The sequence below is a fragment of the Pezoporus occidentalis genome, unplaced genomic scaffold, assembly GCF_034315485.1.
Source record: "Pezoporus occidentalis ecotype Australia unplaced genomic scaffold, CSIRO_AGI_Poc_V1 ctg104, whole genome shotgun sequence".
NCBI classification, from domain to species: domain Eukaryota; kingdom Metazoa; phylum Chordata; class Aves; order Psittaciformes; family Psittacidae; genus Pezoporus; species Pezoporus occidentalis.
The window spans coordinates 2,509,256-2,536,964 of NW_026912822.1; the positions used below are offsets into that span (position 1 = coordinate 2,509,256).

General features: G+C 47.7%; 2 protein-coding genes across 3 annotated transcripts; both read left to right on the forward strand.

Moving 5' to 3' along the window:
* The first annotated feature begins 6,464 nt into the window (after positions 1 to 6,464).
* Positions 6,465 to 9,199, forward strand: LOC134163625 (cytochrome c oxidase copper chaperone). Its single transcript, XM_062618647.1, has 3 exons — positions 6,465 to 6,691; positions 8,500 to 8,606; positions 8,995 to 9,199. The coding sequence occupies exons 1-2, from the start codon at positions 6,573 to 6,575 to the stop codon at positions 8,582 to 8,584; spliced, it is 204 nt and encodes a 67-aa protein (XP_062474631.1). The 5' UTR covers positions 6,465 to 6,572; the 3' UTR covers positions 8,585 to 8,606; positions 8,995 to 9,199.
* A 4,653-nt stretch (positions 9,200 to 13,852) lies between these two features.
* POPDC2 (popeye domain containing 2) lies at positions 13,853 to 27,150 on the forward strand. 2 transcript variants are annotated; one of them, XM_062618924.1, is made up of 4 exons: positions 13,853 to 15,197; positions 17,519 to 17,627; positions 22,191 to 22,695; positions 26,698 to 27,150. In XM_062618924.1, exons 1-3 carry the CDS (start codon positions 14,653 to 14,655, stop codon positions 22,647 to 22,649), a joined length of 1,113 nt encoding a protein of 370 aa, XP_062474908.1. In that variant the 5' UTR covers positions 13,853 to 14,652; the 3' UTR covers positions 22,650 to 22,695; positions 26,698 to 27,150. The 2 variants fall into 2 exon arrangements, with proteins under 2 accessions (XP_062474908.1, XP_062474916.1); XM_062618932.1 differs by having other exon boundaries at positions 13,855 to 15,197; positions 22,191 to 22,557.
* Positions 27,151 to 27,709: the final 559 nt, after the last annotated feature.

Consider the following 27,709-nt stretch of genomic DNA (forward strand, 5'->3'; position numbering starts at 1 on the left):
ATATCTGACTCTTAAGCATTTGGTTTATTTTAGGTGGGAATAAGGATTCTAAATATGTCCTTGATAAAGTGACAATAATGATTATTAGATTTACTTAGAAATCCTTCTCCTAGATCAATGAGAAGAAAAGCAGAAGAAATCTAGTGTAAATGAACTTGGTGTTCAAAGTTGAGACCTGGCTTGACCACTGATGTAAAACAAACAGCTTAAGAGTGAATTTTCTACATTATTTTGTAACTTTGTGAGTGACAGCTGCAGGGAGTCTGAACGGGTATCTAAATGGAGATATGTGATGTTGCAGCCTGGTTACAAGCAGCTTGCAGCACTGTACAGCATATGTCTTGATGCAGTATTTAAAAGGAGCGAGATGCTGGGATGTGAGCACGTAGAATTATGCAGCTGCAATCAGCAGCATCTCAAAAATGGAATGACTCATGCATTTGTAAATACTAATGATTCCTTCCAGGCTGCCAGTTAGCTCCCCCAGTTTGTTGTGAACGTTAAACTATTTTATGCAGTGGAGCTTCACATTTCATAAAACACAGTCAAGAGAGACTTGAAGAGATTCAAACAAGCCAGATTTGATACAGACACAAACATCAAAATGGCATGCCACCAAGCGGAATAAAATGGTTAACAGCAGCAACACTTAGGGGGAAAAAAGGACAACTGGAATGCGTGGAGTGGAAAAGAAGTGAAATTGCTGCTTCTCAGTTGATTGACAGCTTAACACCATTTGCTGGAGCCGCACAAACACTGCCTGGTTTGCAGCAGAACTGATCAAGGTTAGAAGATTGTATTATGGAGCATTTTATGGAACTACAGTGAGGCATTTTTCTTCCATACACAGACAAGTAGACTTGGGTTCTGAATGACATTTCCTCTAACGCATACACACAGACTTTAGGTGGCATTTGATTTTGCATGGTGACTAATTGGAGATCATCCATGCATGCATGTGGTGCTGCATATTAACAGTGGCACAGCTGTCTGGTTGCTTGGGGTCACATTCTGATCAGTTCTGACAATTCATAGAGGGTTGTGCAAAAGTTTGGAAGTCTTACTCCTTCAAGTCATGAGAAGTGAGAATGAAAGAGGGTTCCTGTTTGGAAAGAATTATACAGGCAGCTGTCTTGGTTAACTCTGCAGTTAAAAAAAGATAACTGAGGATAGCAAAACTTCCCCCCGTGTGACTAGTGTGTATCTTGTTCATGCCTGAACACTTCTAAACCTGGGGCTAATTTTTTTCTGATTTTTAACTGAAAACAGAGTCTGAGTGCAGCGGAGGGACAGACTGTTACAGATTCATGTCTTCTGGAGAATTTGTGATGTTATTTTTCAAATGCAAGTTAGGATTTTCTGATTCCTGAGTTACTAAGCATAGAGACTGTCAGACAATACACACTTGTCTTCTTCAGCCATGCTCTTTTGTTGTGTTGGTAGCACACGCAGCCATTTGAGTACAAACACCTGGTCCTTCCTTCCCACCAGTCTGCGCAATGGGATCTACTCCAGAATGCTTGGATTTTCATGGGTGTTTCCCCCATAGAAGGGAGCAGCTGAGGAAGCACTAAACTAAGCCCAGCCAGGCTTAAAACGTTCATCCAACATCAGCTGCTCCCTATCTGCATTGTGGGAAAGCTGACACATATCCAAAGGCTTGGCTGGTTTTGCCTCCAATGCATGTGGAACAGGCAGGTTACTTTGTGGCAGAGTTCAAAATTCCTTCTTTTGTCATGTTCCCAGGGAGCTTGCATGCTGAATTTGCAGTGTTGCATGCATGGCAAATCCATTATCTTTACTAGTGTGTTTGGATATGCTTTCAGCAGGCAGTGAAAGGAAAAGGTGTAACGAAAGTGATAGTGGTCATAGTCTTAGCATAAACTGTTGATGTGCAGAAAACAGCGTCTTGACTCTACTGTAAAAACCATGGTTTCTGAGCAAAAGCAAGCAGTGCAATTCTTTAAATTAGTTTTGCTGCAAATTTTGACTAGGCCAAGAGTTTCTGCTCTGCTTGTTGTTGTAAGAGAGTCTTTACACCCTAACCCTAACCCTAGTCCACAGAGTCCTGATCCTAGCATGAGATCCCAGAATTTTTGAGATGCTGTGTGCCGAGTCCTGCAATGTCAGATTAAGTTCGGGTTCTAAAGTGGAAAATGACTGCGATCTTGCAAACTACCTTCCACCTCCAGCCTCTGATGCTGTGAAGATGTGACCAAATTTCTGGCAAGAGATGGTCTGTTTGCAATACTAGTTTGTAGGGTATTCAAAGAGACAGAAATGCCTTAATAGTAATCTTCATTCTACACTTGTTTCTTTAAGGGCTTGCTTGCCAGTATGAAAGAAGACTCTTTCCATACAGCCTTTTGTGGGTTGTCTGTCAGGAGGGGATGGTTCAGTCCTGTGGTACAGCATCTCTGCATGCAGTAGTCCTGAAACATGGAAATTTGCTTCTCAGCCTGGGAAGGGACTGCCACATCACTTCTTGAGGTGATTTTACCCCAGTGAGCCACTTGCCTTCACCTAAAGATGGAGTTTGAAGCTTAGAGGGGATGTAATTAATCACTTTAGAGTCTCTTCTATTGTGTACTAGACCAGAGCAAAGGCCCTTCTATCCCAGCACTGATTCTCTCTCAGGCCATACTGCTGAGCTGACAGTATTTGGTATACTTTGCAGCTGTTCAAAACCAAAAACTCTACGCTGTACTTGGGCAGTTAATATAATAGGCAACAGGGCCCTTTCAGGTCATCTTGTTCAGAGGTTTGAAGTCCTGTAACACAGGCAACTTCTTTGACAATTAAACACAACATATGGTTGTCTGGGCTGCTGGGGCAGTGGCTGTCTCCTGTTTATACTAAGACAAAGACAAAACTATCTCTCTAGACCAATATTAAACAGTTTCTTTTTTGCAAGTTGATAACGGGTTAGTGGTTCCCAGAATAGGCAGTGCATGAAAAAGATATCAAAATAGTTCTGTTTCACCACACAGATTTTCCACAGCTTCAGTTAGCTTCTGTCATGGGTATCAGAAGTGTAAGAAATCTGGAAAACCCCAGACTGCTACCGTTAACTGTTAGTGATCGGGGTTTACCCTGCCTAACACTGAATGCAAGTATAGCTTTGAGGTTTCTTGAAAAGCATGTCCATTTGAGTCTAACAGACAAGTACTTCTTTTTTTGGACACCCATTCTTTTAGCGGTGTAACTGAAGGCAACGCAATGACTGCCATGCTACTGTGATGTTTATACATCATGAGTCACTGTTGGATGTTCTTGAATTCTGATAAAGGCCTGCATGGAGCCCCATGAAACCCATGCCACTGGGCAGTGTAAGTGGGACTCCTCGAACCCCAGAGCTGTAAATGGCCAGTACTATCTGTAGTCTTGTAATTTCACATGTGGCACCAAGCTGCCAAGTGCCACGGTAGATTGAGGGTCTGTTTTTCATTATCTCTTTCACAGACCAAGATTTTCACTGAATCTCCTTTCCTAGGTACTAGACCTGACAATTTTTCCAGCACAGTAGCCTGCCCTTAGCTATTCCACTTTGATTGGTAGATAAATCTGTTCATCCTGACACATGCTCTTTAATATAGTTCTTCTGCCACTGTCAGCAGGCAGAGTACAAACGGAAAACAAGAAGCACCAAGTTAACAATCAGTCCTTAGGCACAAGAATAAAATGTGTTTTGTTTGGTCTTTTCCTGGTTTCTACAGGCCAAATAGATGTCATTCAAACTCTCTCTTTAAATAAAAGATGTTAAATAAAAGATACAGTTCAGTTGCAGACTTGGGAAGCTCCCTTTGAGGATTTTTTTTCACTACAGACTTCCCCTCAGAGTTTGTGTTGCTGTCACTAGCCCTCAGCTGTTGGATAGTGGCCAGTAAATAAAGCTTTAGGAAGAAAAGACAAAGCTAGTTAATTTGAAAGAAAAACATGATTAATATGTTAAAAACCCCCTTGTACCAAGGCACCGTTTTGGAGAGCTGATGTGTGCTTTTCATAAGCTCCATCTTGAGGCATATTTGCGTGGATGTGGGAAAAGCATATTCTGGTCACCATATGCAACCTGTACATCTTCCAGTTCATGGCCTCACATGCTGAACCAGGAGGCTGTGCGGGCACAGGTAGTCTGAACAACCCTCTCAGCCAAAGGGGATGGCTGGGGACAGGCTACTGAGCTGAGCTTTGTGGATAATTATGTGGGTGGCTAATTAGGTGAGTGTTACATGGCACCATTTCAGAAATAGGATGGCGATCTCCTCAGAAGCCTGTGTTTCATTGTCAGGCTGCCACAGAGGTGCCTTGATGGTGGAAACGGGAGAGCCTCTTTTACCTGTGCAAGAAAAATGCGGAGCTTTGGATTTCTGGCAAAAGCGCTGGGTTTTGCCTCTTGTCTCTGGAATTCTATGTGAGAATGAGGGGATCGAAAAAGAATCCTCTCCTATCATTTACTCATTCAGGTAGCACAGATGAGTGATGTTGGCATTCACCTTGGTGACCCAGAGAAATAGAAAACCAAAATCTCAACAGAATGCTCTTGCTTCTGGCCTGGTTTATTGGAAGGGTAAATACTGAAAAAAAAAAAAATAGAAATCATTCTCTCTGTCTTGCCCAGGACTCTTGAAAAACAGTGGAGCTGCTTGAGATTTCCTGCTTTGCAGGGCACCTTTCAGTCTTTTACTTGAGTGGAGTGTTCCGATCCCTAGGAGATATTTTGAGTTCCTAAGTTTTGCAGAGACTGAGAGCATGTAACCTGTTTTACAGGAGCTATTGCTATTTACTCTTCATCACTTCTGTGACTGACAAGTATGGGATCACCTGCCCATGAGATGTAAAAACCTCATCCTAAAAGTTAGAAATTAATTAAACATTTAATATTTTCTGTCCCTCCAAATGTTCTTGTCAGTGTTCCTGCAATTTTGGATCCCCTTAGTTTATGATACAAGCTGCCAATTAGTCTTTGACTCTTGGTACACCCCATTAAAAGGCACAGCAGCTGTATTCCAGTAGGCATAATCCTTTTCCCTTCCCAGCTCTCAGCAGTGTCACATCCATTGCTGTGCAGCCCTTCTCATGTTACCTGTGTGGCATGTCCCTTTGCTCCGCAACGTGCTTGCCAGTCTCTACCTGTGTGTGTAACCCTGTCATCATCAGGGCTGGTTCCAACACAAGTATAGCACGTGGCTGCCATAGGGAGCTGACAGACTGTGGCAGAATAGCCAAGCTTCTCCTATGGAAGCAGATTGGGAGAGCTGGGCTTGTGCAGCCTGGAGAAGGCTCTGGGGAGACCTTAGAGCAGCTTCCCGTGCCTAAAGGGGCCGACAGGAAATCTGGACAAGGCCTGTAGTGACAGGACAAGGGGAATGGCTTTAAGATGACAAAGGGTAAATTTAGTGTTAGATATGAGGAAAAACATCTTCCCTGTGAGGGTGCTGAGGTGCTGGCACAGGGTGCCCAGAGAAGCTGTGGCTGCCCCATCCCTGGCAGTGTTCAAGGCCACGTTTGACAGGGCTTGGAGCAACCTGCTCTGGTGGAAGGTGTCCCTGCCCATGGTGGAGCTTTGGAACTGGATGAACTTTAAGGTCCCTTCCAACACAAACCAGTCTGGGATTCTATATGGCAGAGACCTGGAAGGCAAGACTTGGCTGCTGATGCCTGGTTTGGGGCAGATTGCAAAGGGAAAGCAGCTCTGTATCATTTCCCCTATTGCCCATGGCAGGGACCAGCCAGCCGCCGGCCATGAGACAGCAATATTTCATGTTGCTAATGATGATGGCTATTGAGCATTATTTCTTCATCATGTGAGGAAAAAGTTCTTTACAATGAGGGTGGTGAAACACTAGCCCAGGTTGCCCAGAGGACTGGATGTGGTTCTTGGTCAACCTGATCTAGTTGAAGATGTCCCTGCTCCTCGCAGGCAGCTCGGACTAGGTGATCTTTGAAGGTCTCTTCCAACCCAGACTGTTCTGTGATCGTGAGATACATGCAATACCTGCCTAGCCACATGTCCTTCACTGCCACAGGTCTCCAGTGCACAACTGCGATGAAGAACTAAGCCCATTTTCCCCACTGCATGAATAGGGCAAAAAAGAGCTTTAGGAAGCTGGCCACGACGTTCTGATCATGAAGCTTGGCTCTGGCAGAGGTAAAATCCTCTCTGTTGGTGCTCCAGCTAACAGTGCCGCTGGTGACAGCTCCCCTCCGCTGCCGACGCCATTTTCTACCCTGCTGCCCGCTCTCCCCTTCCCTTTTCTTTCTGGCCGTTAAGCGTTCCTGGGGAAGCGCCTCTTTGGACACCTCCTTTATCGTTACAGAAGTGGGGATCCGTTTGGGTGACACGTTTGGTCTGCCCTCGCCGGGATAACGGACAACACCGCTGCCGGAAGGGCCGGCAGGCACAGGGAGAGGCGGCAGGAGCCCGCCGGACTACATCTCCCGGCGTGCCGCGGGAGCAGGCGGGCCGGGAAGGGGCGGCTGGCGCGGCCGGGCACCCGGAACCAGCTGAGCGCCGCGGGCCTCTCTCTCCACGTTCTTCCCCGCAGGCTGTGCTGCGCCGGGAGCCGCCCGCCATGTCAACGGTGGCCGCCGCCAGCTGCGACGCCAAGGGCGCGGGGGAGCCGCAGGCGGAGAAGAAGCCGCTGAAGCCGTGCTGCGCCTGCCCCGAGACCAAGAAAGCGCGGGACGCCTGGTGAGGCCCCAGCCGGCGCCGCCGGGGTCTTGCTGTGGGCTGTGGTGGCCCCGACCGCCGGGGCGGGCGGCAGCTCCTGTGCGGTTACTGCCCTCCGGGGGCGCGGCCCACAGCCGAGCTGCTTGGAACGGGCGGTTTAGCTTTAACCCGTCCTCAGCCCGCTTCCGCCCTATGTGCGCGGTTTGGGCCGGTGCGTTCCCCTCCCTGCTGCCTTCCAGGAGTTCCTGCCCTTGACAACGTTGCCGGGGTGATGCTGGGAGCTCTCCCCAGCACGGACGGAGGGTGCTGGAGCAGCCAAGAGTGATGGGAGAGGGAGGAGGAGAACGTGCTTTAAAGGGATAAATTCGAAATTAAGAGATTAATGTTTCATAGCCCTGGTTTAAAACAGGTTTCAGAGATTAGCTTTTAATGCTGCTTACAAATCTTCCCTACTGTTAACTGACTAAAGCAACGAGTACCAGCAGGTAGTAGCATTTTTATTGTTTAATTAATTACAAGTGCTGTTTTCTTAAGTAAGATATTTTGGGGTTTAGGTCTCAGGATGACATTTTTCATAGAGGTGAAAACTTGATAATTAGATATATAGCTGCATTTATAATTTCTTTGTTTTTAACCTGATAGGCGGTACATTGGTTGTTCGGTAGGTGACATGATGCCGGACACTGTATTTTGCTGAAGTTAGGGCTGTGTGTGTAGTTATGTGGTAGAGTGAAGGTGAGTCCAGGGCTCCATGTGAAAAGAGTGGTAGGATGCAAGTACTGGGTCAGATGGTGCTGTCCAGGGCAGCCAGCAGACCTGGCCCTACTTAGTGTAATTAAGCTTAAAGCCTCTTCCCTGTGAGGGTGCTGAGGTGCTGGCGCAGGTTGCCCAGAGAAGCTGTGGCTGCCCCATCCCTGGCAGTGTTCAAGGCCAGGTTGGACACAGGGGCTTGGAGCAACCTGGTCTAGTGGAAGGTGTCCCTGCCCATGGCAGGGGGTTGGAGCTGGATGAGCTTTAAGGTCTCTTCCAACACAAACCATTCTATGATCAAATGATTTAGAAAATAGGATATTTTAATTATTCACAATTTGGTATGGCAAGAATGACATAACATGACATCTGAGGGTTGATCAGGCCCATGAATTGTGCTTTGCAGAGTGTTGAAATCCCTGCCTCTGGGGACAGGAAGCACTTCGGTCCATCAAAGAATGAGTCTGAACCACTTTTGTGGTATACATGATACATAAGTGGTGCTAGGTTCTTACCATTATTTGGATACATGTTAGACACTTGGATGGATGAGTAATATCAAAAGTTACCTATGTGGTGAATATTTTTTTTAGCAGTTGCTGGGCAGGGCTTTTTTTCCTTCAGGTTCCCTGAATACCAACTGAAGCTGGACTGAAGCATCATTTACTGGTCACTCTGTTCTGTACTGGTCTCTTACTGGAGAAATTTTGTGGCTTCTGTACCAAATGATTTGAACCTGGTTGCAGGCAAGATCGGCATACTTGAAGTGATGTGACAGCTTCGTGTTGTATAACAAATCCCTGTCTAGACTTGCCCAGAATAGTCACAGGCCTGTTAATAGGAAAGTCTATTACATATTTCATCAGATATTTAGGTATGTAGCTTCAGACTGTGGCAGCTTTCTGAGAGGTATAAAGTTTTTGGCAAGTATAGTACTGCCCTGAACAGGATAGGCAAAAAGATCTCTGAAGCTGAATAGGGATTTCTAATTGTCTCCAGCAGCTTGTCAGTTCTGCGGCTTTGACTAATAGTAAGCAAACATTTTGTTGTTGAACCTTGGAAATCACTTTGTTTTGCAGCATCATTGAGAAGGGCGAAGAAAATTGTGGGCACCTAATTGAAGCTCACAAAGAGTGTTTGAGAGCCCTGGGCTTCAAGATATGAGATGAGCAGGACTGTGAATGTGGTGAGTACAGCCTTCAGGACCTCTGCCTCTGAAGTGCCCTGGTGTCTCAGTTATTGCCGCTGGAAGGCCCAGAGTACTGTTCATGATGGCAAAAGTGTCTTCCTTGTGAGAGGGAAGGCAAAGTACTCCTTACTGACCCTGGAGTGCTCATGAGGGTGGTGAAGCTGCCTGGCAGCATACAGCCTTTGTGAGTAGCTCTTCAGCAGCAGAGTATGGTTCTGCCTCTGTTGTCTTCCAGTAGATCCAAACTTCACCGTGGATATCTAATGCCAGCGTTTTGTGGGTTTGTTGGTGGTTAGTTTGCTTGGGGTTTTTTTATCTTTGAACAGTCCCTCAATATCCAGTGGAAATCCATGTTTTGTGAAGCTGTCTTTCCTCTCTCTTCTAGGTGATGTCTGTGGTGTGACTGTGTTCTGGAGAGCTGCAAAATAAATTATTTCTGCAAGTTACTTCACAGAGCAAATATAAAGAATCTATTTATAAAGAGTTGTTAATGATAGACTGTGCATCACATCTGTGGCTTTTCCACTGTTAGCTCTTGATCACTGCTATAGAAAATATATTTTTTCCTCTTAATAAAAGTCTGAAAATGACCAGTGTTCCTGACTTCTGTTTCTTTTTAAGTAGAGAAATGACACTGCTCCCCTCATGGCAAACAGGGCACTGTAGGAGTGGAGGGAGTGAGAAAAGCCTGCTTGCTCATTGACATGAGAACACAGGTTCCTCTGGTGTTGTGGTTGAACATATACGCCTTTGGTGGGTTTTCTCACTGATTCAAATTGAGAAATCATGCTAATAACACTGATCTGTTACTGCTTTCAGCAAAGTTGTGCTGGAGCTTGTAGTGCGGTTTGTGTTGGTGAATGTAACTATATTTGTACCAAAATATGACCACAGCCTTATGAAATGATCTTTCCTTAGACTCAAAACTGGATTTGCTTTCCCCTGTTAGAATTTTTTGAACTTCTTTTGAATAGCTTTACCCTAGGATTCAGGCTGCATTATTTCTAATTTTATCAAACTCAAATTCTTGAGCCAGTGGTTCATAAAGGGAAAGGGAGCAGAGGACTACAGATGTATGTACAGTAAATTTGCCTGAAAAGCAAGCTTTTTTATGCCAATTTTTGCTATGTTCAAGGTCTTGTGCTAGGTGTGCATGGGCTTGTATTTTCTAAATGTTTTTTTCCTCACCTGTGTGAGATGACAGTGGGAGGGTGGTTGTGGCCTTTGATTCCTTTTTTGCAATGGAGCTGAAAGTGCAGTTGTTAATTTGTTACACTTGTGCAGGGACTTTGGTTTCATACTGTGTTGCTGTGCAACCCTAGTGGTGTTGGTCTTCCTTTGGTGAGTTGACTTTGCTTAAGACAGCATCACTGATTGCTTCCTTCTCCTGCTGAGTTTGCTTTTCAGAGACTTAAGATACAAAATCTGTGCTTTGTCTTGATCCTTTTCTTGGCTTTGATCCTGTTGGAGGGATGGGTGCAGTCATCGTTTCTCTGCTGGGTTCGTCATGTTTTGAGCAATGAGTAGCAATGAATAGGCTGTGAATGGTTAGAGTGCAGCACTTGGTGGTGTCTCTGCTGAGACTGTCAGGTTGTGTGAGGAGTTTTGACTGCTTCTGGAAATGTTTCATGAAGGTCCTGGAGTATGAGGAAATGCGCTTTAAAATGGCTGCCAAGGACAAGCTGGGCTTTTAAGACTTAGTTTTCTGCTGCTTGTCTACTCTCCTGTCTTGAGGTAAGAGTTGTGCCCATGTTGGTTTCCAGCCTATGAGAAGGAATGCATGCGGAGCAGGCTGGACAAGCCAGTCTGCTCTAGTGGAAGGTGTCCCTGCCTGTGGCAGGGGTTGGAACTGGATGAGCTTTAAGGTCCCTTCCAATACAAACTAGTCTGGGATTCTGTGAAGGCCTGTAGCTGTCTGGGGAGCAGGACCTGGCATTCCTCGTGATGTTTATTCTTATCTTGAGGTGGAAACTTAAATAATGCTATTTATTTTTGAATCAATGCATGCCAGAGCTTGAACTGAAGAGAACGTTAAAAGGTGGATGAGAGCCAGCTTTGTGGTAGCATGTCCAGTCTGGGTAAACCGTAGAAATGGTGTTACAGAGTAAAGAGTGGGGTCAGAGGTCATCAAGTGAGATGCAGTGCTATTAAATTGGGTCAAGAAAAGGAAAAAATGCGTTTACAGAATTTACAAATTCTGTAAACTCAAGAAATGCAACATCTTGGCATGCCTGAAGGTAAAAGCATGGTAAGATACTATGGAAAACTTTTGGAAGGAAGATGATGAGTGTGATCCTGTGATACCCATATACAACATGGACAGAAAGGGTACTGGACAGCTCTATACTTAAAGCAACAAAAACTTGTAGTCAAATCACATTTCTTGCTGCTACAGTTTTCCTGGGGAGTGGATTCAAAGCTTGATTTGGGGAGGGGGAGTGGGAGTTACTGGCGCTGTGTTACTAGTTACCAATAGAGCTGGTGAGACACTACCCTGCACAGGGTGTTTGATGTACCTGTGAGGGTGTGAAACGTGGCAGTAGCACGAAATGGGACTGAACTGTGTAGCAGTTCAGCTACATACAGTACATGTCCCTTTGTGATTCCCTATGAGGTAGTCTGGAGTAGGCTTCAGACCTTTCCCAACAGCTGTAAATCAAATGTGACTATATATGTGACTATTTTGAAGCTACAGGGTTTATTAGTGTGTAAGTAACAGCTTTGCAGACTAATGCTAGCGATGCACTACATAATAAATCAAAAAGGATTTTAATTACTACAGAAATCAAAAATGTCAGCCAGCTGCTGTGAGATTTGGGACTGATAAACTCTCAGTGAAGTGCTGCAGGACAGAGGATTTGTTTGACAAACATAGTGCAGCCTGTACCTGGATTGCATCATCTCACGGGCCTAAATATAATATGCTACTGGTTGAATTCATTGTAAGTGGGGAAACCAGTGGAGTATCTGTTTACAGATTGTTAGTTTCACTGCTGAAAAGCTTGACATGTCTATTTTATTTCTTCACAGACTCATTTTGCTGTAATGTCTACGTGTCTTCTTCCAGGGAATAGCGTTAATGCTGCTCAGGTGTTTTCTGTGCACTTGATCTCTTGATGTCAAATTGTTTTGGGCCTCGGTACCTCCCTTTTAATATTTGTATGGTTTTCCCCTGTGAACTGGTATTGGCTTTTGAATGCTCATCTTGGATGAACCCCAGCTTCCCTGGAGGGAAAGCACATGTTCTAACTCAAGGCAAGGTATGAAAATAGAATTTCTCTTTGGAAAATAAAGAGCTTTTTGAACTCGTGCTGGGTGGAAAACTGAAAGTGCTGTGGAGACTGTATGGCCACGGTGCACTCTAGGAAGAAAGGAAGATTTGAGCCTCGGTGCTTCAACCACTTTACAAATCTTCCTTATTTTATAAGAAAAACTGGGCCTGAGAACACCTAAATCAATCTCTAGCCTGTGCTCAGAGATCTACCTTTTAAAAGGCTATAGCATTCTCTCTACAGCATCACTTTCAGCCCCTGCAGAAAGGCTGTATGGTTTCCAGTGGGAGCTTGGTGCTGTTACTGCTGTGGGCTTAAAGCTTCCTATCTGCCTTCTGTAAGGAGGTCACAGCAGGCTGTCCTCATCCCTGGCAGCACTCTGACCCCAGCACGTGCCTCTGGGGTTACTGGAGCACCACTCTTTGTCTTCTGAAGGATGCCTGAGGTAACACCTTTGTCCTAACAAGTCATTAAAGTTGTGTTCCAGAGTATTTTCTAGCTCAGGAATTTACCCGAGGAGTGAAATTAGTAACTTTCTTTCTGGTCTCTTTCTTTGATGTTGTTGCAAAAGTTTCTTGGTAGTATGGAAAGGGGGGAGAAATTGCGATGTTGCCTCTCAGAATGCTTCCTCTAACATTGTTCTACACTGCTGTTCACAGCAGTTCAGTTTTGTCTCACAGGTCTTACGTGAAGTATCTTTCTCCTGAGTGTTCCCAGTCTTGACATCCCATATCCCTATTTTATCAACCGTCTGCCTATCTCAGAAAGAGGACCCCTTATAAGACTGATCTTTTTTCAGAAGCTTAAAGGTAGACAAGTTGTTGAGCTCATCTAGCAAGTACATGACAATGGCATGAAAAACAGAACTTGGCTCCTAAGGATTTTATTGTAGTGCTTCACCTATAAGATCATCCTTCCCTTTTTGCAGAGGTCAAGAGAAATCGGGTTTTTCATTTCTCCATACCTCTTGCAGCTGAGTCTTGTTCTGCTTCAGTCTGTAGGATTCATCTCTTATAAGGGACCACTGGAGAAAAGGTTCCCTGATTCACTTCACCCTTAACAGAAAGCATCTTTCTGAATGGATTGTACTCCCCTCCCTGTTAAAAGCTTAATTTGTCTTCCTTCCTTCACACATGGCAACCTGTCAAGATGGCACACACAGCTTTTGCTGTTCCTAGGAGTGATACCACTCTGTGTTATATGTGGCCTAACCATTGTAGAGGGAGATTGTACTGCCCAAGTTTGTGATGAATTTTTTCAGGCTGCCATAAAGCGTTGATTCAGCTTTGCCCAGTAGACAGTGTTATCCGGAGTGCTATTAGTAGAAGAGGCGATTAGTGTGTCTTTAAGTGAATGGTGCCAGTGGGAATGGCACGTTAGGCAGGGCAGCTGCAAGCTCGGACTGAAACACGACCACCCTTGAAACCCTATCTCTACTCCACTGACCCATGCAGGCTGACTTCATACTGTTGACTGACCGTGCGGGTTGCGTCAAAGCCTGAAATGTAACTGCTTCCAGGCAACAGGGCAGATCCTGCCTGTACGACTCACAACGTGTTACTCGAAGCAGGGGAGAAATTGCATCTATTCATCTTTTCTGTAGCTGACCACGGAGGACTGGACTCGGCAGGTCCCTCGTGCCTGTGTCCTGGGTTACCCAAGTGGGAATTGTTTGCTTTTCACATTGAATGAAGGTCTGAAATAGTTATGAAGAAATAAAAATGTGAGATGGCGTTTCCCGAGGATGCTTCCCTACAGAGCCTGTTATCTGTGGGGTGGGAGAATCCTCCCTCCACTAGGGTTTCCCCACCATGCATGCTCCCAAGTGTTACACTCTCGCAGTTGTAGGCAGGATAGTTTCCTCTTTGTGATAGATGAAGCTGGCCCCAATGGCTCATTTACTGTAGCTTTAAACTTGCTGCCGCAACTCTCTGCCTGTGCAGAGCTTTACCTTGTGCCCCTTGGCCCAAAACGCCGCACGAGATGGAGCTCCCTGGGGCACGGGGGAGGCTCTGCTGCCGCGCCTGGAAAGCATTTCTTGAGAACCAGCCTCCCCTGCTAAGTGCTGCAAGCCACAGCAGGAGAAGGGGGTGACCTTTTCCCTTTTTAGTGCTGGGTGACAGTCGCTCTCTTGCAGGAGCACAGAGTGGTGCTGAGCCCCATGTGTGGCCGGAGCTCGCTGCGATAAGCTGGTTGTTTTCCCCTCTCCTTTCCCCTCCTCGCGCTGCGCCGGGCTTATCTGGGTGCCTGAGTTATGTTAAGTAGCGGGTGCATGCTTGCTCTCTGTTCTCCTCCCTGCTTGTGCTCCTTGGATTTCAATTCCAAACATGGTTATCCATTTGGGGTCTCTCTCCTTTCCGCTGCCAAGTGATACACATTCCACAGTCAACACCAGCTCCCTCTGCTGCTCTCTCACGATCGCTATTTTCATTTGCCGGAGGGCAGGCGAGAGAGCAGCGAGTGCAAGGAGATCTCTGTCCTGTTTGTGAGTTTTCCAGCTAATGGCCTCTGCTCTTCCTTTGATTGAGCTCTTTTCACCTTCTGTTTGCAAATTTCTTTTCTCAGTGCTGTGGCTAAGGAGGGGGCCAGCCGCCGGTCTGTGAGACACAAAGCAGCGAGCCCTCTTGGGATTGTTTTTTGGGTGCAGAAACATTCAGCAGCGTTTTACCATGTCACTCTGAAGCTCGCTGCTGTGGGACCAGCTGGTGCTCAAGAGGAGGAGGAGGAGGAACAGCAGCTCTGGTTTCAGACCTCTGCAGCACTCTTTGTGTATGACAATTCAGTTTGAGCACAGGACAGCCAGGGAGGGTGGGGAGTGGGGAAGGATGAGCTCAAGCAGCCTCTCGTGGGACCAGGCTCTTCTCCAGCCTCCGGTGTGTGATGCCTGGAAGGACACTTTGGAGGGGGCAGCCTATCATCTGGCCAGCTGCATTGTCCTCCTGGGTTACATGGGAGGAAGTGGCATCTTTGGGTCCCTCTATATTTTTGGCCTCCTGGCTGCAGGCTACTTCTGCTATGCCCTGTGGGGCTGGCTGAGCGCCTGCGGACTGGATATCTTCATCTGGAACATGCTGCTCGTCCTCGCCTGCTTGCTTCAGCTGGCTCACCTGGCTTACCGGCTCCGCAGAGACACCATCCCCGAAGAGTTTAACCTCCTCTACAAGACCATGTACCTGCCCTTGCAGGTGCCCCTGGATGTCTACAAAGAAATTGTGAAGTGCTGTGAAGAGCAGGTCCAGTCACTCGTCAGAGACCAGAATTATGCGGTGGAGGGCAAGACGCCCATTGACCGCCTCTCATTGCTGCTGTCTGGCAGGTAAAGGCTCTCCTGTTTCTGAGCAAAGTCTGACAGCAAAGTGCCGTGGCTTATTGTAGTGGTTTCACCCTCTGTGGTTTCATCCTCTGGGGTGAGGATTGCTTCCTTCCTCTGAAAGGGCTTTGAGATATGCATCTGTTTGTTGGGAAGGGGGACAGTGTGGGTATTTCAGGGAATGGGTCCCAGAATCATGTGCACTATGTGCGGTGAAGCACCCAGCTCAGCCGTGCTGTGATACCGCTGGGGGATCTGTACCTCTTTCTCTGCCATTTTAAAGTTACCTCATTTCTGAGCAGACTGGCTGTCAGAGGGTGTTTCTCAAGGCAGTGTGTCTGGACCTGTGGTCTCTGGGGGTACCAGACACACCTCTGTGATGTGAACAGCTGTGCACTGAGTGCGCTGAGTCCACCTGCTGCCCCAGACAGCAGTGTTCAGGGAGAGGTCCCACAACTGTTCCATCACCTCAACCCTCAGGGCTCTGAAATGTCTCACTTTGAGCGTCCTTTCATCCAAAGAGAGCACACTTTCCTGTGGTGGATCCTGCCTCATCAGGCCTCTTTCTTTCCCTGTGCTGTCATGCATTCATGATGTTCCTCCCTCTGGACTACCGAGAAGGACCTTGAGAACCATTAGATAGTCCCACTCGGTATTTATTGAGTGAATTGTGCTGAGCAAGTACTGGCATTTATTCCCTAGGGATCCTGTGGCTTGCCTTTATGAGCATTTCTCTTCATGATGTGCAAAACCCAAATGCATACAAATAGGAATGATACTAGCTTCCCAGCTGCTGCCAGCCACTTGGCACTGAATGTCAAGTGAGAGTGGGAAAGGAAGGAGATCTGTAAATGGGAGCAGCACTGAGCTGTAGGAGTTGTATTTCATAAGGGTTTTCCTTTAGAAAGACAAACCCAGCATCACCCTAGGACTTACGTTTTACTGTGATGGTCCATCCTCTCTGGCGAGGGGATGTGTAAAGAAGGCTTGTCTTTCCTTTTCTTGGTGTTTGTCCCATTTCTAGGATGTGTTAAGAGTATCCTGGGACCACTCACCAGTGCTGAATGGCAAAGCACTGGGAGGAAATGGGGAATGTGTGTTTCCATTAGGTGTCTTTCCCCTTACCAAACCTCTGTGCTGAGCAGCATGCTCTGAAGTTTACCTATCTGCAAATAATGTCAGTGGGAAGAGTCTGTGCTGTCTTGCCCTGCGCTGGATAATCTGATGCTGCTCTTTGAGCAAGAAGGTGCTGCAATGGTCAGTAAGATGGTGCTGCTGGGGTAGCTCTTCTGCTCTTTTGCAGTGGGAAGTGTGTATCTTGGCTGGTATGGAATACTCTATGGAGATGGGATTGGATTTGTATTTCCTGGTATCCACTCTGTTGCCTTGCGTGGTCCTTGCTGACCCAGCAGAGGACTGCTACTATTAAGATGCTCCCTCTTAAACTGAACAATAGCAAGACAAGGGGGACTTGGAAATGCACAATGTGCCTGGATCAAGAAATGTGCCTGGATCAAGAAATGTGCCTTTTGATCCCTGACCCTTCCAGGCAGCACTCCCAGCTTTGAACTGAGCCTTGTAACTCCTGAATTGCTCATGCCGAGTTGTCTTTGTGCATTGTACAACAGGGGAAGATGGTGTCAGGAAGGAAAAAGGCCCCAAATCTGATGGTGCAGAGCTATGAATAGAACTCCAGAATGCCCTGCCGTTGCCCCAGGCCTGTACAGCTCCTCCTCTGCTCCCACAGCAGGGCTGGGTGCAGGTTTGACCTTGACATTGGTAGGCAATTGTAGCAAAAGTAGAGCAGAAAGGATACTTGGGACTCCAAGAGAGGTTGAATGGTAATGTGCAACTAACTGTGAGCTGGCAGTGTGATGTGTCAGGAACGATAGCCCAGGTGGTTTCTGGGGGCTCTAGGTGTAACAGCTTCCCAGCATCAAGTCAGGGAATGTCTTTGTGCAACCCTGGAGACAGGAAGAAGATGCAGGCACAAAGAGTTGGCTTACAACTCTTGAAAAGCAGCAGCAGTCTTGCAGAGTGAGAAGGGCTGTTTTAGGACCAAGCATTGCACCTGAGAGGGCTGGCTTTGTACTAGGAAATGGAAACCAGAAGGAATATGGGGAAGTGGCAACAAATATCCTTTCCAACAGAGAAAGGAGCAACAGCCCTGTAGACTGGAGCATTTGCAGCTGTCCTGGAGAGGGTATGAGACATGCATGAGATAAGGAGTCTTTTCCTCCCTGATGTGACTAGCTGCCTGCATGCTGTGTGAGTTGATGAGGTTTGTGTGACATCTCCTTTGTGGCCTAAGCGTGTCCTCTCTGCAGGGTCCGTGTGAGCCAGGATGGACAATTCCTTCACTACGTCTTTCCATACCAGTTCCTGGACTCTCCAGAATGGGAGTCGCTGCGACCCTCTGAGGAAGGAACTTTCCAGGTAACCCAGCTTTGCTCCTTGCTGCTTCGTTGTGTGTCTGAGAAGGGGACAGAGGGGGCTCATGATGCCATTCAAAGCTAACCATGAATGCTTTTCTCCCCTTCCTCGTGGGTTAGCCAGCACAGGATGGTGCGATCAGTTGCGTTACCTTCATTCCTACCTTCTTCTGAAGAGCTCAGTGCATGCTCCTATCAGCTGACAGCAGGGATGGTGGAGCATGGCACTCCTTCCAGTTTAGCAGGCAGATGAGGTGCTGGATTGCTGGTTCTCTTCCATTACAGCATTCCCTAGTACCTGTGTTGATACATTTGCCCTGGGCGCTGCTAGCAGGGTGTATCATTCCAGCATCAGATGGCAGTCATTGCAACATGCAGCAGTGATGTAAACCCATAAATATCCTCTTCCTCACAGAAGTTTTCTGATGGTTATGTGTTTTGGGTGGAGAGGCAGAAAGGATGATTCACACCCGAATATGGTTCTTTCTGAGCAGAAGAATCCTGCGCTGAGAGATCAGACCAATTCTTATTTGAGCAATTGAAAGGATTTTGCTCTTGCTGTCAACACCCCACAGTATTTGTTTGTCTTTCCTTCTGGAAGAGGTTATTTAAGCCCACATCCCTCTGCCTTTAACTCACATTCCAGGACAGGCTGATCCCTGTCAGGAGGTTTATCTAGAATGTATCAGTTAGGGCATATGAGGAGGAGTTTTGCTAATCCCTTGGGAACATGGCACAGTCATGAAAGAACAATGAGGCTTTCTCATGAGGGCAGCCACATTCTGAGGTGGTTAAACCAGGGCAGCTCTCTGAACCTGCTTTCCTCAGGTCTGAATTTGTCCCATGTACAAAAGGGTCATGGTAGTTGCTCCTGAAAGCTTCGCCATCACCAGTGATGATGGCCTTGCAAGAGGAACAACTGCAGGAGATGGCTTCTGGTGCAGCTGTGCCACAGGGCTACAGAAATAGTCATGTCGAGCTAACAACAGCATGGCTGTGCTAGGGGTGAGGGTATTTCATGTTTTGCACGGGGTTTAAATCCAGCAGCAAATTGCTGCTAGCTCCTGGACTATCTGCCTCAGAGTCAAGCAAAGAGTCCAATGGCTGCCTGGTGCTCCTGGCAGAGAAATGGCTGTCTGATGGCAACCTGCAAAGACCTCGGCAGCGTTTTCTGAGCTAATTTCTGTGGAACTGAATGTTCCCAAACCTCCTGAGTGTCTTTATCAGTGGTGCATGAGACAGCTCAGGACCAAGCCAGTGCCAGGCTGCACCAGCCCTGCCAGCACCATGCTCTTGGTCCTTCTCATGCTTGGTGAGACAGGGTTGGATAGGGAGGTCGGCTCTGCCTACAACCAGGATGGAGAGGCAGAGCCCTAGGTGGGGAGAGGCTGCAGCCATGTGCAGGAATTGCCCAAACCCACATCTGCTTACTGAGGAACATTACTCAGGACAAGGGGGAATGGCTTTAACCTGCCAGAGGGGAGGCTGAGATGAGCTCTTAGGCAGAAGCTCTTCCCTGTGAGGGTGCTGAGGCGCTGGCACAGGGTGCCCAGAGAAGCTGTGGCTGCTCCATCCCTGGCAGTGTTCAAGGCCAGGTTGGACGGGGTTTGGAGTAACCTGCTCTTGTGGAAGGTGTCCCTGCCCACGGTGGGGGTTTGGAACTGGATGAGCTTTAAGGTCCCTTCCAACCCAAACCAGTCTGGGATTCTCTGAAGAAGCAGCAGCCTGTGTGAGACCAGCATTCAGCACGTGAGACTTGACCAGTCCATGTTCCTGGCAGGACATTACTTTTGATGGCCATGCTTAACCATGGTGATGTGGTGCTTTTGGCAGCTGTTTAACCCACTAGTCTGTCTTACCTGAGTAAGTACTAATACTCTGTGGTATATCTCAACCCTTATTCCTAGCATCACAATCATTTTGTTACAAAAGTGCACATTTGACTCTGGGACTTTGCTGGAGAAGTGCATGGGAGGTTTTTCCTGCCCAAGTTTACCCCACGGCTGTCTGGATTGAGCAGTTTCAAACCTGAATGCATAAAAAAATGGCAGAAACTCAATGTGGTCTACAAGGAGAGCTGGTTTCCTTGAGCTTTCTGTTCTGGCTATGCCTTCTTCCCACAGGACTGCTGGCTCCCAAAGCCTGAAGGAGTTGGGTTTCAGGGCTGTCACTTTTCCCCAGAAAACTGAATTATGGGCTCTGCCAATGCCAGAGCACTTGTGCCAAGGGGATTCATGAGTGGAATCTGCCCTGCTGTCCTGGTTAGGAGGCAGGTTTTCATATTACATCTCATTTAATCCCCCATGAGAAGCAGAGGCTTTTGACTGCTGTGCCAGAAGTTGGTTAGGAAAATGAGAATCTGGTCACTTCAGTTTCCATGTGACCCTTCCTCTTGCTCACCTCAGCCTGGGAAAGTTCTCAGATTTTATCTCCTATATTTCTTTCATAAGGCAGCTGCTTGCATGGCAGTGGCATTAAATATCAAACCCAAGGACACACACATGTGCCCAGGCCATGTTCAGCTTCCCAGTGGCACTCTGCCATGGTGGCTGGCCAAGGAGACCCCTGATACAGGGTGAAAGGGAGCCCCCGGGATATTTTGGCTCCCGCACTTGTTCACATGTTGGTGTCTTCATTACACTCGGATGTCCTTCTTTAGCCCAAAGCAGTTTGACCCTCCCTGTCTTTCTTATCTATTACTGTTATTAATATAATTATTATATTTCTATATTACAATATACACTCATGTATTCTATAATGGTTTTTATTATTAATAGTCTGGTCTTACAGCTAGGGGGAAAAATGGCTCTGTTTGCATTGGCAAAACCCAAAGCAAAATGAAGTATTCTCTAACATCAACCCAACAAAGCCTCAGGTGAGCTCCCTACCTAAACACACAGTAAACCCCTCTCACTGGGCTGTACCGCACCTCCTTCAAAGCCATCCAGCCCTACAGCACCCAACAGACCTGGTGAGACAGGCTGTCCCTCTGGTGCAGGACGACCAGGCAAGCCTTCCAGATGGCCGTTCCCACTCCCAGGGCCTTCTCGGCACAGGGGTTGTGCAATCCAGCAGCAGGATGGGCTGGCAGCCTGCCACAGGGCTGGCTGGGCATGCAGAACACCCCATCTGCAGCCTGTCTGTGGAGGGATGAGGACATTGTGGAATCATAGAATCAACCAGGTTGGAAAAGACCTTTAAGATCACCAAATCCAACCATTTCCCAGAACTGCCAAGGCCACCACTAACCCATGGCACTGAGGGCCTCGTCTACATGGTGTGTGAACACTTCCAGGGATGATGACACCAGCACTGCCCTGGGCAGCCTGTTCCAGTGCCTGAGCACCCTTTGGGGAAGGAAGTCCTAATCTCTAGCCTAACCCTCCCCTGGTACAGTTTGAGGCCATTTCCTCTTGTCCCATCACTTGTTTCTTGGGAGAAGAGACTGACTGCATCTCATTCCATCCTCCTGTTAGGCAGCTGTAGGGAGTGATAAGGTCCCCCCAACCTGAGTCTTCTCCAGACTAAACCCCCAGGTCCCTCAGCCGCTCCTCATCACACTTGTGCTCCAAACCCAGTCTATGCTGCCCTGCTCACTTCAGTTGTATCACTCAGGTGTCAATAGGGAGCATCATTTGAAAGTGAGAGAGTGATACTGATACGTGGATAGACTCCACAACTCGTTAGAGTTGTAAAGTAGGTATGCTTTTATTCAGTGCTGAGGCACATGGGGATTGCTCCTCCAAAAGCATGCGTGCCTTTCCTCTGCTACTCAGTTTATTTATATTACATATAATGATTACCTAAACATGAGATTGCTTCACGCCTAATACATATGCAAAACCTATTCCCGTCGAGTATTATAATTAGTTTTCTGGCATTCATCCCATTGGTGCGCCTGCGCAGTGCCTCCTGGTGGTGGTCGTTAGGGCGTTATGAGGATGAGGGCCTGTAGTTCCTCTTCATCACTGCGAGTAACCTCTTGCTTTCACGCAGACTCAATAGGGTTTCGGCCCCTGTCCAAACCTCAGGTTCAGTACAAGCCGGTTTTATGTATCCTAAAGCAGAAACTTGTCAAGTTTGTAAATTTTGTTACTCTGGCTATCTTTTGTTCCTTTTCTTTCTAAAGATACTGTTTGAACAAGAATGTCTTAAATATTAAGCTATGAATCTTATCTACTGCAATTCTGCCTAGCAGCTGTAACTCCTACAATTCTGCTTCACCATTCTAGCAACTTTGACTCCTACGGTTCTGCTTCACTAAGAACAGCGACTGCTTAAGCAAGCAGGCACAATGTTAACCCTTTATTTCCTGGTATCAATATTTAGCCAGCCACTTGGCTAGGTTAAGCAAGGGCATGCCACTAATTGCATAGGAAAACCTGGCCTCAGGCTTCTTGGGGAGGAAAACAGGTAGGTGAGGATGTATCTGACCAGCTTGGATGATCTGGCTCCAAGGAGACCATACATTGAAGGGGCTGGGAGCCTTCACTGGAGAGAAGCATGCAGCCCCAAGGTGAGTTACCCCCCCACCAGGCAATGGAGCTTACTTTGCTCCCTCCTTCAGGTCACGCTGACAGCTGAGACCGACTGCAGCTTCATCACCTGGCCGAGGAAGAAGCTGTATCTCCTCCTGAGGAAGGACCGCTACATTGCCCGGCTCTTCTCCTCCCACCTGGGCTACGACATCTCGGAGAAGCTCTACTCCCTCAACGAGAAGCTCTTTGCCAAGTTTGGCCTTCACTTCGACATCCGCTTGCCCAGCCTGTACCACGTCCTCGGGCCAGCCTCCTCCGAGGGGGAGTCAGAGGACTGCGAGGAGTCACCGCCTGCCTCTGGCCAGGCTGATGGCTCTGAGCCCCCTCCGCAGCCACCGCCGCCTCCACCACCGGCTCCTCGGCCCCGGGCATCCCGGCCTGACAGTGACCTGCTGGGTGAGGATTCCACCAGTCTTGTCTTGGAAGATTTTGCTGAGTTGCCGGGGTCTTTTATGGACTATGTGAGCGAAGGGGAGTATATGAAATGAGGGCACTCCTGGCACGGGCACGCCTCACACTGTGTGGGACCCCCGCGTAAGTACCCGTTTGTGGAAGCAAGTCCTTCCCGGGATGCAGCTGCCTGGGCAGAGGGGTAGCCTCCACCTCTTGCCCTTTTTCTGCCACGGGTTTGCTGGTCCATAGCCCCTTTCTGCCTGCTGCCCCAGGGAATCCCGGGAGGTGGGCCCAAGCACTGTGATTGATTGTCTCAAGGAAAAGCAGCAGGGTAGGGGCTTGACTCCAGGTACTAGCCACACTGTGGGGTGGAAGGGCCCATAACCTTTCCATAGGAAGCTTTTCCTTTCCATCAGAGAGAGGAGAGGCAGAGAAACTGAAATGATGCCCAGGCTGCTGGGTAGTACATGAATGCTCGCAGAGACCCCACAGGGCTTGACCTGGCTTGCCATGAGGTAGAGTTGTGCCTAGAGACACGCCAGTATTGAGCTGAGGAAGATGTCTACAGGTGAAAGAGCAAACAAGCCAGGAGATGCTGACAGGGGTAGAAACAACTCCAGGGTTTACAAGGCGTAAATAGCAAGGAGTTGCTGTTCACCTTCCAAGTGCTCAGTCTGGGCAAGGGGGAGAAAGCTCAGTCCTTCTTCCTCCTGCCCGCCACAGCTCATCCCCACATTTGCTCTGTCCTTCTTTCTGCTGAGCCTCATCTCAGCCAGATCAGTAAGGTGTTGAAAAGTCTGCCCTGTCTCTTCAGGGAGCTGAGCTCTACCACTGCCTGTGGCACAGCTCTTGCCTGCACTCTCCCTGGGTGGACTGACAGGCTAAAAACAGTTTTAGCATACCCCAGACTCTGCTTTCTGCTGAGTGGGAAGGAGATGCTCTCTTCCAAAATGCCAGCTCCTTACTCTGCAAGGGAAAGATTCCCAGGCCTGGTGGATGTGAGGGCAGAGGAGCGATGCAGGCAAACAGAAATAGAGAGGAAGGTGGCTCGGGTTTGAAATTCAGATACAAGTGGCCCAGAGAGAAATTCCACACTCCATCACTTTTAGCCAGCCACTGCAGGCCAGCTGCAGGCCTACCACCACCCCATCATAGCTGCTTTCTGGCATCCAGCAGCCACACACCAAGCCTGGGGCAGGGATTTCTGTCCTAGAAGCGACCACTATATATGTCCCAGTTGGGTCTGCATGCAGGGCTGGGTGTGGGCACCTATGAACATGGTTCACCATCACACCTTGGCACTTCCCTGGGTCTACTTCTGACCCAGGACCCACTGACTCCCTGCAGTCATCTTCCCTACCTCTGTGCTTATGCACAAGCCTTGCTGCTGTGACAGCAAAGGGACAGTCCTCCTCGATGCTCTGCGTGGTAAGGCTGCCTGGGTCAGCCCACACTTGCTGTCTGCAGTAGGCCTCTTGTGGAAAAGGCATTTCTTCCTGTTCCATCAGCTTCTATTCTTTTGAAAGCAGAACTGGAAGATCTTCCTGTTTTGTACAATTCTGCTTTGAGTTGACTCATGTGCCTGTTCCTGCACTGCTTCCGTTCCTCCCAACTTAACATCTCGGATACGAAAAACAGCCTGGGAAAAAAAAGGGGAAAAAGCAAGTTTGGTTTCGCTTGAATTGGATACAAAGCTGGCGAGAGTTTTGATTCGGGTTGTCTTCATTTGTTTGTTCATTTGCACAGGAGACAAAAAGAGTTTGTTTTATTCTAGCGTAGAGGTTGTGGGAATGTGAAGTCCCTGGTCCTGCTGGTACCACTGCTGGAGAGAGGGATTTGCAGCTTAGCTCTTTTACAGTCCTTACTTGGCGAGGCAAGAACACTGAGACAAGCATCCCCTTGTCAGGCGTGTTGGTTGGATACATGCAATCAAAACTGAAGGCAGGTTGTGTTGTAAACGTGGTGAGGTCACTTTGTGCATTGCTCAGATTTCCTCAGCAGAAGGGTATCCATTCTCAGGTCACTGGCAGAATTCTCCTAACTGATCCAGCTCAGTGAAACTGGAATGTGCCATGCAGTTTAAGAAGGAAGGAGGCAGGGAACAGCACAGCTTTTTTTGCTTCTTGTTTTTTTGTTTCCACTCATTTTTAGTAATGAGTCAAACCTGTGAACGTACACAAGGTGTGCGCGTATGTGTATGTTGGGGCAAGCTTGTACTACACAGCACAAAGCTCTTCTTCCTTTCACACAACCCTTTTAAAACAAGTTGGAAGCTGGGAGCTTTTGTCTTTCTATATCTTGTGAGGTGACATCAAGGTGTGCTGATACTTGCAGTAGACCTGTGATAAAAGCCCATATGTTTCAGAGGCCAGTGTTTGGGGTGGGAGAGGAGGATGGTCTTCCTTGGAGACAAGAGCCAGTGTGGTATTTTAATTTCAAAGGTAATTAGGAAAGGAAACACAAACTGTTTAGTGTGTTTGTAACAGTGGAACAAGTGCTTCCTTGTTACTCTGCTTGGGTATGCTAATCACATCACATAGAATCACAGAATGGTTTGGGTTGACAAGGACCTGATGATCATTCAGTTCCAGCCCCCGTGCCACGGGCAGGCACACCTCACACTAGACCATGTCACCCAAGGCTCTGTTCAACCTGGCCTTGAACACTGCCAGGGATGGAGCATTTACCACTTCTTTGCGCAACCTGTGTCAGTGCCTCAGCACCCTCACAGTAAAGAACTTCTTCCTTATATCTAAGCTGAACTTCCCCTGTTTCAGTTTGAACGCATCACCCCTTTTCCTATCACTACAGTCCCTGACGAATAGTCCCTCTCCAGCATCCTTTTAGGTCCCAGAGCACAAAAGCAACTCTCACATCCAGAGAGTATTCCACAGCGACTTGGGTGCCTAACCCCAAAACTCAGTGGTACCAAGGGGCTGCAGTTTCCCCTTCTGGCCAGGCACTTGCCACAGCTCAGAAGATGATCTGAGCAGGTCTGCCATGGCCTAGGGAAAGCACTTGCATAACTTTTCCCTTGGAAGTGGTGAAAATGTCTGTAACAAACAGGTATATTCCCTGCAGTGTCATTGTTTGAAGTGATAGCTGCGGTCCCAGAGATCAGAGCTCCCCTGGGGTTTTCTCTCTGGTCTGTGCCCTCATCTCCTTCCCCAACAGCTTCCAACCTGAGTAATCAACTTCCAGCTCTCAAAATTCCTTGTGCTGAAGTGCTTCTATAGATCACATTCCTTTCCATTTTCTGGCACTACACTGGCCACCTTGCAATACCACACGCAGGAGGGCAATTTTTGAATGCTCAAAGTGCTGCAAAAGTCATGCAGAACACAATATTCCTGGGATGTATATTGGCCTATTATTCTTATAATCCAGGTTCTTGGAAAGAGTTTCTAATCTTCTTACGAGCAAGACAGGCTGTGATACTACACTGAGGAGCACGTGATTTCCCTGAGGAAGAGAGAGATTTCAATAACTTACAGGCTGCCTCTTTGAGAGGGGCAGGTGAAGGTTCTGTTCCAGATTTGCTTCAGCCGTGTACTGCCGTACAGCTCAGTGCTCCATAGCAAACTAAGCGTTATTCCTTGCACGAAATTCAGCCAAGCACAAGCCACCTGCTTTTTATTCCTTTCCATATTGCATTTGTTCTAGTTTGCTGCTGTCAAGTGCTTGCAAGATGTGAAGCTGTTGCTACTTAGGTTTGCATAGATATGTATCTTGGGGCTGGCTTTCTATTTAGTGGCTGAGGTGGATGGAGGGAGGGATGCTTGATGGGCTGTAGCTTGTTAACTCGAAGTTAGTAAGAATTGTTTTACACCTGCTTTGAGAGCAAAATCAAGGACTTGTGGGGTTTGTTTCACTCATACCACAGAAAGTGCTTTGGAGGAAGCTGGTTTTGCTGTCTCAGGATGCTCCATTTTCTGATTTATCACATGCTGAAGAACTGTTCTGAATGGTAATTTAGGAGAGAAAAGGAGAAAGACAAGTAATGGTGGGCTCCATGAGGCTTGTGTCTTGGGAAAATGTCAAAGTAAGATTTATTCCTGTGATAATAATGGTGTGCTCTTTGCCTCTCTGTCTTCCCTCTCCTCCCTGTCCTTTTCCCCTCTCCTGCCTTCCTTCTCTCTGCAGCATCCGGAAACCTTCTCCGGAGTTCTCCCCGCCCTCTCTGCAAAGGACGAGCCCCTCTGGCTCCCACTCAGACGCCCGAACTCTAGGGAACAACAAGCTGTTTTGATCCCGAAGCCCCTCCAAAGGAGCGTATGCTCACACAGGTTTCTGACCAGAGACACTCTTCAGCAAGCACAGAGACGTCTGCCTGCAGACGTGTACACTCAGGAGCACGTGAATTACACGCATGAGACTGCAGTGTGACACCCCAGCACCTCCCACCCCATGGTTGTTCACCAGAGCTGCCTGCCCCAGTGTGCTTCCACAGTTTGTTTTCTAGCCCTGCATCTCTGAGGTGTGTGGGCAGCTCTGATACCAAGGTACACCGGTATCGCTGCAAGCGGTACCAGCCTGCTCACAGAATCTGTGTTCCCTTTGATTTAATGATTCTCATTAAAGTCAGAGATGAAACTACTAGTGTTTGAGGATTTGGAGAGGGAGGTGACACTGTTTGAAAGGCTTGGGCTGATCTTAAGGCATGGAGGGAAAGGACAGGGAAAGGACGGCTTTGGTAATATGCTTGCAATGGAGAGCATGATACAGAGATGTGGTATCATGCACCTCAGAGTGGGCATCCACTCTAATAAGACCAGAAATTACTTTTCCAGGGGTTAGGATTTCTCATTTATGACAATCATCACTTCTCAAGGAAGTTATTGACTTCTGGTGAATTTCTGGGTGTTTGAGTTGATTTATGTGAAGTAACAAAGGGGAGGAATTGGGACTGGGGGCAGGTGTAGACAAGGAGAGCCTGAATCTGTCTGTGTCTGTCCACCCCCCCTTATTTTTGTGTGTGTGTGCTCAGCAGGGGATGACCTAAGGATGCACCCACTGAGTGAAGAAGTGAGTGAGTACAAAACATCTCTGCTGAGAGCAGCCACTGGCAGGAAGAAGTGCAAAATCTTAGATGAAAATAGCATGGAGAAACAGCCTCTTCAGGTTCAGCTGCAACGGGCTTTGGCTGATGAGCTTC